General features: G+C 41.9%; 1 protein-coding gene across 3 annotated transcripts in view; it reads left to right on the forward strand.

Annotated features, from left to right (window-relative positions):
* Window positions 1–1,193: 1,193 nt before the first annotated feature.
* The window catches only part of LOC146983456 (protein TANC2-like), a 43,659-nt gene continuing 31,715 nt past the window's right edge, over window positions 1,194–13,137 (forward strand). For 2 of the 3 annotated variants that reach the window (XM_085785045.1, XM_085785044.1), the window contains exon 1: window positions 7,632–8,138. In XM_085785045.1, coding sequence (XP_085641171.1) covers window positions 7,835–8,138 — 304 coding nt within the window. In that variant the 5' untranslated portion in view covers window positions 7,632–7,834. Of the gene's footprint in view, window positions 1,316–3,449; window positions 3,555–3,759; window positions 3,868–7,631; window positions 8,139–13,137 lie in introns of those variants that run through there. The other variant, XM_085785046.1, reaches the window with a different exon arrangement.

Here is a 13,137-nt window from a genome sequence, read left to right on the forward strand (position 1 = left end):
TTTGTCACAGTAACACACAGAGACACAAAAAGAGTTTTTTTTTCCTACACACTTATCTCAGTGAGACTCTCTCTGTAGTAGAATAGCAATTTTCCGCTCCGTTGACCAGTGAGTAATTAACTTGATTACAGAGAAGGAGACAGATATGAAGTTTCTATTCTTATTTATTGTACTTTGAATTTAGTCTTTGCAGAAGTTTCCATGGTCAGTCAGGTGAAAGAATATTTGTCAATTTTACAACAAAATTAAATTTAGTTTCAAGAAACTTTTGGAATAAAAAGAAACACTTCAAACTAAAATATTAGATTATTGATTTGGATTTCTTAAATTTATTTTCATGTTTGCTGCATTGATTTAGATCTGACCAGACCTAAGCTACAGAAACCTTTATTTCCCTACAGGGATTAATAAAGTAGGCTTTCTTTGACTTTTGTTTTTGATCTGCTCCCAAATCTAAACCAAAACAAAGTCTAAAAAGTCCCTAAAACAATGCTGTGCAATATGATGACAATACATACAATCTACATAATATATGATTGTATTATTATATCCATGACTCATTGGTTTACATTGCAGTCCACAACCTAATATTGTCTAGTAGGCCTACTTTATCTAAAGTCAGTTTAGTTTGGTATCAGTATTCATTAGCAGTATTTATCACAGCTCAATATTTCACATTTCATTCACAACATGAAATTAAATTTTGCTCGCCTTTGGGATTGACCTGTGACTATTTACCAGTAACATTGTTGATGTACCAAATAGATATTAATTTGTGTGTTATGTTAACCTCAGTAGATGTGAAAGTGACTCAGTCTACTATCTAGGCTATCTGCCTACTGCTGTGACATGTTGCCTCAGCTCACATACATTTTCTCTCTACAACACCATGGGTTTGTGTCACACATATGTTCGATGTCAAAAAGCTTCGTAGCTGATTTTAAGATGGTTGATGATTGTTCTCAGTTGTTATAAGGTGGAGATGTGTCTGATGGAGTGTGAAGGCTGCAACAGTCACATGGAAGCTGTGTTTCTAATTAAATCACCTTCTGCTCAGTTGCTTAAGTATAGGCCAAGTGATCAGCACATGTTAAGTCCTGTGGCCAGCACACACCACACACCACACACCACACACCACACCACACCACACCACACCACACCAGCACCAACCGGGTTATATTTTCTAATGCAGCACATTTTCGCTAATGGATCGCTCGGCAACAGCAGGCGGTTGCCTAGCAACAAGATTACAAGACATCAAGTTGGGTGTGTTCAAAAGTCACACTATAGCAAGAAAACAAGGCGAGGCGAGAGGGTATGTGTGTGTGTGCGTGTAATAATTCTCCTGCCAGTCAGACAAATGAGATACTGTCAGCCATTAGTACATTTTGCCCTTATTCCAAAGGCGACAATTTTTGTACTTGGTGTCTCGGTTTTAGGGCTGCAGCTATCGAATATTTTAGTAATCGAGTACTCTACTGAAAATTACATCGATTAATCGAGTAATCGGATAAAACGTATTTTTGCTTGGTTAAAGAGAAATTATGAATACACAAGAGAAAATAACATATTTCACTTAATAATGAATGACCAATTGGTTTCCTTTTGTAGAATCAACTGTTTTTATTTCTTAAATTCACAAGCAAGTATTTTCTGGTCTTGAAACATTACCAAAGAGGCGACTGCTGCTAGCATAAATAAGAATAAATAAAACACAAATAAAAATAAATTAAATTAAATTACTTTCAAGATATCAAAAATAAATTAAATTAAATTACTTTCAAGATATCAAAAATGTTTTCTGCGGAGATGCTGCAACATGGAAGACGTGCTGTTGTGGTATGCAAGGGCCGTGTTACAACTATAGTGCCTATAGAGAGACATTTTCTGTCTTTTTGTCGCCTTTTTCTCCCTCAGTCAAACACCTACGTCCGCCCCCGCCCGCCCGTTAAGCCGGGTTTCTACCGAATCAACGGTCTCACCGCAACATATGGTTCACGTCATGATAACTTCAGTATTTTGGCCATTCAAGCTTCCACAGTCCATAGTCCTTTTCTTTGTTTGATATTTCAAGAGACTTGGTTAAGTAGCCTAACCATGGATAGCTCCTAGGCAGGATTGTTCTGCTGTGTTGTCGCCACCGTCGCCACCGTCACCCCCCACCCCCCCGGTCGTCGCGGCCATCGCCTCACCGCCGCCCCCCTCCTCCCCATCTCCGCCGTCATCCGCGGCGGATGGCCGCGGGGGGGGCCCCGCACGGTTACGTTCATAGGTTACGTTACGGCGCACGTTGTGCCACATTGAAAGTAGTCCGTGCGGCCGCTTGAACTACAATTAAATTAACGATTCCTCGAGGCAGAAAAAAATCCTCGGACCATTTTTTGTAATCGAGGTACTCGAATTACTCGAGGAATCGTTTCAGCCCTACTCGGTTTCAATATCCAGTTTTAATTTTTTGAAATTGCTGAAGGTTGTTAATTGTATAGTTTTCCATTTGAGGAAATTTACTTGGATCACACTGCCTGTTTCTTATGTCAAATATGAAGCTACTGCCAGTAAAGCTTATCTGAGTGCAGTGAATGGGGAGCAGCTAGCTTGGCTTTGTTTCAAAGATTCCTTCTAGCATCTCCAAAGCTCCCTATTATTTCTTTTGCTGAAATGAAACAGATCTGGGGCTTTGAATACAGACTGCTAATGAAACCTAATATTTAATAGGCCCTGCTGCTGAATTATTGAGCTTACCACCAGACCCCCTGCTAATCTCTTCTTGAGGCTACATTAGCATCACACACTTGAATCGCAAACCAAACTAACTGAGTTGGGGGCTAAGTGTTTAGCCATGTGGGTCATGTTGACAGCAGGTTTGGACAATGAAGAAGAAGAATACACATGTACATGGCTATTAAGGTTTAGTTAAATAGACAATACCAAAAATATAGCACATTAGTTAAAGGGCTGATGCAGCAGCAAACACTTTTAGCACTGGGTAGCAGAGAGCTGTGGGGCTACATAGAAACACCACATGAACTTCACATGTGAAAAACCACAGTTCATGTGTTTTTTTTGCACATGGAAATCATGTTATAATTTGCACATGAGAAACATGTGGCTTTGGCCCAATTTTATGTGAATCACATGTGAATTCCCATGTGAACCTATTTTCCACATGTGGTAGGCTAACATTTTTAACATGTGTTCTACATGATAACATGTGATCACGTGTTACCATGTAGAGCAGATGTGTAATATTTCTCATGATGTGCAAATTATAACATGATTCCCATGTGCAAAATTTTTCACATGTGAAAACAAAAATCACATGTGAAGTTCATGTGGTTTTTTTTTTGGCTGTGCTGTACACCTGTATTAATGTGACAGGGTGTAACCAGTCAGCTGGAAAGGGAATTAAGTTATAATAGTTCACTGACTCTGTCTCTTTCTTTCCCTAGGGGGTGTTGACAGGAAGTCTGTGTGTGACCTGTTGTCCTGGGGAATCATGTTCCGAAACAGCCTGAAGATGCTGCTGGGAGGCAAAGGCCGGAAGAACAACAGCGGTCGGTACCTCAGTGTTATGTCATTATGTGTTTCATGCGCTTGTGTTAGAAGTTCCATTAAATCTAGGTCTATCTATCTAGATTTTATTTTTCCAGTCTCTGTTTTGAGCTGGCAGGTTGAAGGGATGTTTTTGTCCGGTAGTTTCCATGGTTTCATACAGCGACTTTGTTCAAGTCTCCAATGCCTCCCTGTCTTTCCCGACAGGTGGCGGTGGCATCGAGCCAGAGGGGTCAGAGGTCAGGATGACGGAGGGATTCACTCGTTCACTTCCCTCCTCTCCCCTCCTCAACCTTCGACTGGGCAAAAGAACCGGTAGGCACTAAGATCTGCTTTACCTTTATATACCTCTAGTGTGACTTTTGTAGTATAAACAAAGTCTCCAGGTGAACTGTTGCTACGTGGCCGCCACTCGCTGGCTGCGTGCCAGCGTTGAACCTGATTGGAGCACCGGGTTGCTGTGACAACCGTATAGCGTTTGCAGTCACCCATTCTCATAAACACGGAACATGTTGTATGGCTGTGGCCGTGTTTAAACCAGTGCAGTGTGTAGACTGGATTTATTGCTCAGACTGGATCGGGCCTCTACAGCTTTATGTGGCCTGAAAATATATTTTCCTCAAAGCTGCGGTTCTGCAGAGTTTTAGGTCCAAGTCTGAACAGCTTCAGTGGTGTGAAAACTGTCCAGACTGTCCAACCACACATGCACAGCTTGAATAGGAGGCTCTCTCAGTCTGCCACCAAGCAGATGGACGTTTAGAGGGTCTTAATGCATCCTGTGAGGGCCAGGGCCCCCCTCCTGTGCCTGCTACAGTATCACTGACCCGGATCACTGTGTTGAAAGAAAGTCAGGTTGGTTTTCTGAAGACACAATCCCCATATTGATGTGTTAACTGAAAGGGACTGACAAGGGGAGAAAACAGCCAGCACACACAAAATATCCCTTTGATGATTCTTTAATTCAAAGATTTATCCTTTTATTATATTTTTTTGGGTGAGTGCTCGCTTCTCCCTCCTGTGTTAACTGAAAGGGAACAATGCATTTCCTATCAGTTTTGTCTTATTCCTTTTTTTGTGTACGTCAGTGTACATCCTTGACTAAACAAACTTCAAACAGCTTTAAAATGTGAATAAGTTTGAATAAAACTTCCTGTAATGTCAATCAGGAAAGACTCATTAAAAAAGGTTATCAAGATAGTGTTTTTAAGTGAAAAAGATGAAGTCATATGTGAAAATTCTTTGGTGAATAGTCCCTATATAGTCGAGTCACGCCATAACACACAGGAATATCCCCCCAACAGAGTCCAGGTTCTGGTTGAAAGGAGGTAGAGAATGGAGGAGAAACCAGAACCAGCATCAGATTAATTTGTCTTTTTTCTCCCCTGTCTCTCGTACGTGCAGACACAGCTGCGACCTGTTATGCTGTGTCTGGCGGCAGCGAGGGGGTTGACCTTTGACCCTACATTTGATCGTCCCTAGGTGCCTCAGCGAGAGAGAAAATGCAGAAATGTAACCCAACCCCCTTTGCCAGCCTCTCCTCTCCCTCGGTGCTCCTCCTCTTCCTCCTCCTCGGGGTTGATTTGACACACTTCTTCTAAACATTACCATGTGGAGTCTCTCTCCAGAGTCTCTCTGTGTGTGTCTCTCTCACTCACTTTTTCTGTCAAAACAAAAAAATTAACTTTTCACTTCAGTGTAGCCGCATACACACAAGTTCACATATCAGTTTCTCCGCTGCTTTTCCTCTTCTCTGTTTTAGCCTTCTGAATCCCGTCATTTATGCTCTAGAAAATGCAGTAACCACATACTTGGTCAAAACTGAGCAAAACTGACCCAACATTTTGATGTCTATTTTACAAGATAAATTACTGTGTCATAGAAATCTATCATTTTTGTGGAAACCCTCAACCCTCAGTAACTCAAAAAATGAGCTAAAAACCAATAACAGCAGACTGTGTGGCTATTGCTAATCAGATTAAAGCTAGCCATTGATAGAACTCTAGCAAAAACTAATAGTGTTGGTACTTAGTACTGTTACTTGTAATTGAAAATGTTCTATTTTGATTAACAGTTTTTTATTCAACATAACATAAAATGAGGCAGTAGCTAAATCAAATCATGATGCTATAAACTCACAAAGCTAGCTAGTTTAGCAGACTCCAGTTTTGCTCTAGGCTACTGGGACTAGGGTTTGGTGATGCTTAGTTTGTTAGTGGCAATGAAAAGTACCAAAAAAAAAAGCACTTCTTCAAATGACCACTTGAGACTGGCTCCAAATATGTCACATGAGTCCCCAGCTTAAAAATATGTTTTCAACCCAGTGTGACCCTCCTCTTTGCCCATTTTAGTTGTCAGGTGATGACCAGTGGAGACACCTCATGGCCTGAGATGTCACAAAACCTCCATCCATCTTAATTTCCAGCCCGTGTTTTAATAGTTAAACCTTCAACTGGCAGAAACAAGCTGTGAAGACAATGTATTTCCTTTTCATTTGTTCAAGAATCTTGTATATTTACACACAGCCTACAGTAGCTAGTTACAGACAAATATTAGCGTTGATTTGAAGTCCTGCTTCTGGCCAACTGGTGAATGCAATTTAGTAGGCCTAATGTTAACAAAATTGACATCACTCTCTTCAAACTTTGTCTCCGACAGTGGTGGAGCTACTGTCTGCTGTTTGGTTGTAAACGCATTGTGTACGTGTAAACTGTTCTAGTTCAACTGGAAATTCTATCTGAATTTATCATATTGATTTCAATATGAATAATTTAGTAGCAGAGGTGTCATGTTAGTTCAGTGTTTAATCCCTAGCTGTTGATTTTTAATAATTATCTTTTTCTTTAAGTTCAATTGTACAAGAAGGCTGAAATTATATTGTTTTGGTCGTCAATGCATTTCCTCCTAGTGTAAGTGAGTGCAGACATTTCTAGCCTACAAACCTTAATCCTTTTTTTTATATCAATTTGATGCTCATTCACTAACTTGTATTTGGGTGTACAGACCACTCCAGATCCCTAAGTCTAAACCCTAATCCTGTCTCTCCCTGGTGTCTTTTTACTGAAAGGGTTACTGTTTCGATCAAAAACAAATTCAGATTTTCAAAAGGGATTGCTGAAAAATGAAGATTTAATCACGTTCAACAACATCTAGTGGAAGATAATCCTCTCTAGACTTGAGATTTAAACATCAACCAAACATCTAAACATCATTCAACTGATGTGTGACTCTGTCTCTTTATCCAGTACTTTTCTTTCTGCATTTTTCACATTTTTGGGGCTAAAGTGGATTATAGTTTTTTTCGTCACTGTGATATGTCGTTCTCCTCTGATCCTGGAAAAGAGGAGTTTCTCCTTAATTGCAGTCTGTCTTTGCTCTGTCAGCCTTCCTCTAAGTCCTTCTTTTCTTCTGTCACAAGACAGAAAACTGAACTGCCTTTCTAAACTTTGCCTGCACTTTTTCGACATGCACTCTCTCTCTCTCTCTCTTGCTCTCTCGGCTCACCTCCTCCAGCAGTCCTTCGCTGTCTCTCCTGTATGTGTGTGTGTGTTGTTTTTTTAGAGGGGGGTTGGAGGAGGAGGGAGGAGGAGGAGGAGGAGGAGGAGGGAGGAGGAGGTTTTGATTTGCAGTGCAGTCAGACGAGGGAGGTCGCCTTTCTGACCAGATATGGAGGCTCAGCAGTTGGAAGAAAAAACTCTTCCAACACTTGGAAAAACTTTACTTGAATTGAATTTCTGAGCAGAGATTGGACGTCACCTAGGAGAAGATCTGCTCTTCCCACTTCATGCTGTAGTTGCTGTTGCGTGTCTTTGCTGAGCTTTGAGGAGGATCTACCTGTGAATGAAAAGGAGTGCTGTTCTTTTTTTGTGCTGAACAGGACAACAGCCAGTGGAATACACTGTCCAGATCTGCTGTGTGAGCCGGGGGGAAGGTTTTACTGCCTGCCCGAAGGAACTAAGTAACCTTTCCTGAACATAAGAAGAGTTTGGCTGTGACCACAGACTTCATAACGTTTTTACCGTCCTGCAGTCATTCTCCTTCTTTTCCTCGAGTCTCTTCTTTCTGTTTTTATCTCTTCATTCCTACCTCCTTCATCTTTTTCGTCCCTCTCTCTCTCTCTTTTGTGTACTCTGGAGAAGGAGGAGCTCAGGACCAAAGAGAAGCGGACTGGGCAGTGATGTTATAATGTGCGTTGAGCACGAGCAGCGTGATGGCAATTGACTCACCAGACTCCACCCTCTACGTGGAAGCGCTCTGAACCAATCAGAACCCCCCCTAGCTAGCTATGGACTGCACGGCGACTATTTTGAAACCATGCATCTGCTCCAGAACCAAGTGGTGCCGGCACGAGCGGTCCTCCTCCTCCCGTCGCCCATGGAGACTGCTGCACGGCTGCGGCTGCGGCTGTGGCCGGGGCGTCATGGAAATGGACGATGTCGTGAGCCACACCTCCTCCCTCCTGCGGCGCTTGCTGATTTACATCTGCTGTTGTTTGTCCCGAGAGGACAGCCCGGAGCTGTGCCGGGATTGGGTGGCTCATCCCGTCAGTGGAGGAGAGGGAGGAGGAAGAGGAAGGGGAGAGGAGGAAGGTGAGAGCGAAGGAGTCTATCCGTGTCACAAGGTTTCAGCCGGCTGTCAGGTTTCTGCAAGGGGAGATATGATGATTTGTGGCCATGTTTGGTGACGTCCTCTGGTAGCTTGTGTCTGACTTGCTTCCATTAGCATGTAGGTGTACTCAGTCATTTAGTATTGCATCTTCATGAAGTTAGGAGGACTCAGCAGACACATTTGAAAAGACAAAATCATAGCAACAGAGGCCATAACATCCTGACTGTAGTCTATAGTATGGGAATGTATGAATGCTCCTCATTGTAACGGGTTAGAATTGTCATTACACCTCATATCCACACTTTTAATGGCCACTGTTTCAAACATCCAAACATTATTTTAAGTTTGCAATTGTAACACATACCTACTGTTGAAAATGTGGAGTTTCAAGCTGTGTACTCATATATACACATATTCACATGTAGAATACTTATCCATCCTAACCAACAACAACCCAATGTCATGCTGTTGGTCAACTACACTAGGGGTAGAACTGACAAAGAGGGCTGTATGGTATTGAATAGATGATGTTTTGATGCACAACAGTTACTCTCAGTCAGATGGTGAGATCCATGATGATACCTCAGATGACTTTGTGACATCAGTGCCTTAAAGTCTTGAAGTCTCTAACCTTTTCTGGCAGGAATGTCCACCAACCATTAAAGCCCCAGTATGTAACTTATTTGGCTTTTATTAGCAAAAATCAAATGTTGCTTTCATAAATACGTATTTCACTGAAGTCGAATCACACCCGCATACAAATGAAAGCTTTCTCGTACCTTGAAATGAGTTGTTACAAGTCGTTACAAATACATAAGTGGGGGCGCACCGAACCGAGGCTGCCATGTTGCATCGCCATTTTTTTTACGTTGAGTGGCAGTGTGACCGTAGGTAACCACAGAAACTCAGCGGAGCTGTCGGCTCGGGGAGAAAGTTTTCCAGGTAGCGCCTGTTAAAACTGTCACCACTGTGTAGTGTGAGGATGGACAGAGGCACTGATGTTGCGTTCAGGTGCAGTCAGTCCTGTAACATGCAGCGTTTGTTGTCTGTCTGACGTCTGCCCGATTTCACGTGAATGCAACATCAAGAATACGTTCCGATATGCAACCGCACCGCTAGATGGGGGTAATTCCTACATACTATACCTTTAACCATAGGGGGACAACTAACTAACTGAAAAAGACCCACATTGAAACTTAGTGAAATGAGCAATGCAATGTTTATTTTCTCTACATGACCATAGTCTATTCATTCTTTCTCTGGTCATCCTCACCCCCCCTTGCAGTGGCTGCATGCCCCCAGGGGTTCGAGTAACTCGTAGTGAATCTAATGATATCATCTATGAGGAGATACAAGACGGATCACTGGTCTCCCCTCTCTCTCTTTGTGTTTGTTGACAGGACATCAACTCTAGTTAAGTGCTCTCGGGGCTTGGGGAGTTGATGGAACATAGTTCAGTTTCTGTACTTTCATGCTGGGGACTTTTGTCTTCACAGGGATGGTGAACAGGAGTTCAGGTTGTCATTCATTCAGTGTTCTGTTCAAACTGATTACTAAAGTGAATGAATAGTGCAGTGTTGCTTAAAGCATCTGGTAGCTTTGCATACATAGGCCTACTCATATTTCTGATCTTATCAGTGCAGCCCTCGATTTCACCGGACCTGTTCTAAACAGCTCATCAGTATTAAAGTGAATGCAGTTGTTTTTCTTAACTGATCCGTCAAACTGTACATCTTCAGCTGTATTTGAGTAGAGCTGTGGCAAACATTTACTGGCAGCCTAATGGAGGAGACACAAATGATCTGAAGAGAGAAATAGTCACGTTTGTCAGGTCGCTCAGTCGTTTTCATTACAGCTCACAGTGCAAATCATTAAACACATAATTATTCATTTCTGTTTTTGCACAATTTCAAACATCTACACACCAATTTATTTTGCTTTGACAAGTGAATCATTCAATTATTATGGCTTCATATAAACATCTCTATTATAACCAGAATGAGTGAGCTGACTTAGATTTTGTCCTGATATTAAAGAGACCTTGAGGAGTTTGCTTTTGGTTATAAAAGAGTCTCATATTAATGTGGATGAATCTACGTTACTACGTTGTTAATGGGTCCATTTTCGATAAATGTATCGTTTTGTCTTTATAGTGGTCTACTCGCCCAGCATTTCCTAGTTTTAGTTTCCCAACGCTGCCCGGGGGGTCATGGCGGATCGCTAGTTGGCATCGTTTATGGTCGGAACTATGACGGTATCTGATCGTCTTCCAACCTCTGACTTTTGTTCTTGATTAATGAAAACATTCTTGGCAAAAACTTTCGCCTTTGTCCGTGTGCGCCGGTCCAAAAATTTTAACCATGCGTGCGGAGGCTCATGGGAAATGTAGTGTGAAAACACTTCCGCTTTCCGAAAGTCTTCGTAGTCCCTTTTAATACTGCAAATTAGATTTAGCTGTAATATAAAAAAGCCCCATAACAGCAGTAAACAATGTGTACATGTTCAGTATCACACTACACCTAACCTCGTCATTTGTCACTTTCAGTCCAACATCAAAGTCAACACTGTCCTATCAATCAAACCAGCTTTTAACATAGAAGATGATTGATACCTTTTCATAGTTTGACTTGTGTGGCCTTCATGGTCGCAAAGGGATTTCTGAGTATGCTTGATTTTGGGTGAAGGTGATTGAGGCAGACGGCTTATTTCCAGAGCTGCGGATGAAACAAATGACCCGTCTGGTCTGGTTGATATTGCTGTCCTTGACGACAATCATTATTTCATTCTATATATTGATCCATCAACTTACCACCGCAACAGAAGAGCCGCACTCCTCCAAGGTTGAGAGATAACCTGTGTACATAAACGTGAAATGTAGGCTCAGCAGACATCAGGGGACTTTGTCCTTGTCTGAAATACAACATAAATCTCTGATAGCTGTGAGAAAGTGCTGCTTCCTTCCCAGACACAAGCTTTGTTATTCATGCTTTAAAGTATTTTAGTTGATCTAAAGAAATGCTGAAATTAAAGCCGACACCAAATCCCAACACTAAGTGAGTTATATTCAAAATGCAAATACATTTTGCACATGTTACTAGTTTTGCTTACTGTCCCCTGAACCTTCCTCTGTTCCCTGTGAGGTTTTCTATGTCGGCGTAAAGCCTTTTAGCATGATCATTCTTTAAGACTCAGTGTGTTGACTTGCATGGTTATGTTTGTTAATGTGACTCACTGATAAACAAGGTTTAATGGAGTGTTTGGACACAAAACTGATGACTCGACATGTCTTATATCACATATGACTACATTGTTTGGAACAGAAGTATCAGTTCTCGTGACATCCCTATTTCTTTGTCACGTACTTTGTCCCAATCATGGTTAAAACCCTTGTTATGCTGCTTTATGCTGCTCTGATGTTCTCTTCCTCACTCGACTTATAATAGTCTGGGAATAACTAGACTTGAGTTTTGCATGAGAACAATTCATGAATGGGGATAATGGCTCATAATCTTTCCTTGAAGACATTCATAGTGTTTTACTTGGGAAAGAAGAAGAGAAGTGATAAAAGAAGAGAGAGCTGTAAAACCCTGTTTACGCTCTCATCTTCCCACATCTGGGCAAATCACTGTGTGAGGCTGCTCTCAGTGTAGTGCTGTTGGTTCACACACATTGTCAGATGCAGCCCCCCCTCCCTCTGATCCCAGCATCGGAAAAGTGTGGGGGCAGGGGGCTTCACACACTGTTCAACCATCCAGTCAGCACTTCAGGGGAGTCATATAGAGGCATAATGTTGTGATGACTCAGCTGGTGGTTAATGTGCAGAGGTTGTGTCTATGATTTGTATCTATCTACACCTACAGAGACAAGGAAGAAAAGGGAAAATATAAAAGGAGGAAGGGAGGACCTTTCTTCCCCTCTTCCTTTTATATTTCCTCTTTTCTTCCTTGTCTCTAGGTAGAGAGAGGAGAAAAAGAGGAAATGAATATGGGGGGAAAAGCCAGTCATGACAAAAGAAAGAAAATTATGAGAAGAAAGAGAATGAAAGGACAAAGAAAACAAAGAAATTAGGAGATGGAGACAGAACGAAAGGATAACAAAGGATGCATGGTGAGAAAAGGGGAAGAAATGATGGAAGGAAGAATGAAAGATGAGAGAGGGAGGACTGAAGGCATGGAAGAGGGACAGACACAGGGACTCTGAAGTTACTACTTAATGATACAGAAATGGAAAAGACTGCTCGTTCTGTATCTGATCTTTCCATTTTACTTTTCTTCGTCTAAAAACGACTCACACACCCTGTCATTGGCTGACCACACATACACGCATGTCTGTGCACACACACACTCGCACACAGTTTCCCCAGTTTGCTTTGTGTTTAGTTGGTTTTATTTTCAGTCTGCGATTCTTCTCTAGTATTTAGTCCGCAATTTATAGCCATAATTACAGTCTGTCAGAGAAAGAAACGGAGTATGAGCTTTCATGCTGTGGCTTACATTCTTGTGTGTGTGCGTGTGTATGTGCTCTACATGTGTGTGTCTGCTCCTCTCCTCTTGGCATATTTGGGTCATGAAAGCGAATATTAATATGGACAATATTGTTTTTCACATGCACAGTCTTCCCACTGGGCTTTGTGTTCAAACCTTTTGGGTGAATGTGTTTTAAGTACTCTTGTGATGTGTTCTATTTTCATACCTTCCTCTGATTGGACAGATTTATAGCCATCTTACTTTCCTGACTGGACAAAATATCATTTTCACAGCATGTGGAGGAGGGGCTACAGGTCAGCAGGACAATAGAGAGGCCGAGAGAACAGTATTTGTTGGCCGGCTTCCTCGGCCGTTCCAGTGGTCAGTCCCTGTCTCTGTCAGTCTGTCTCCACCACTGCAAATTGGATTTATGGACGTGACCATGTTGTTATTTAACAGCAGGACTTTCCTGGATGGTGATGTATTTGTAAAGCTGATATTGGAGCAGGCAGCA

The sequence above is a fragment of the Trachurus japonicus genome, chromosome 8, assembly GCF_045865225.1.
Source record: "Trachurus japonicus isolate A0001 chromosome 8, Traja_1.0".
Taxonomy (NCBI): Eukaryota; Metazoa; Chordata; class Actinopteri; order Carangiformes; family Carangidae; genus Trachurus; species Trachurus japonicus.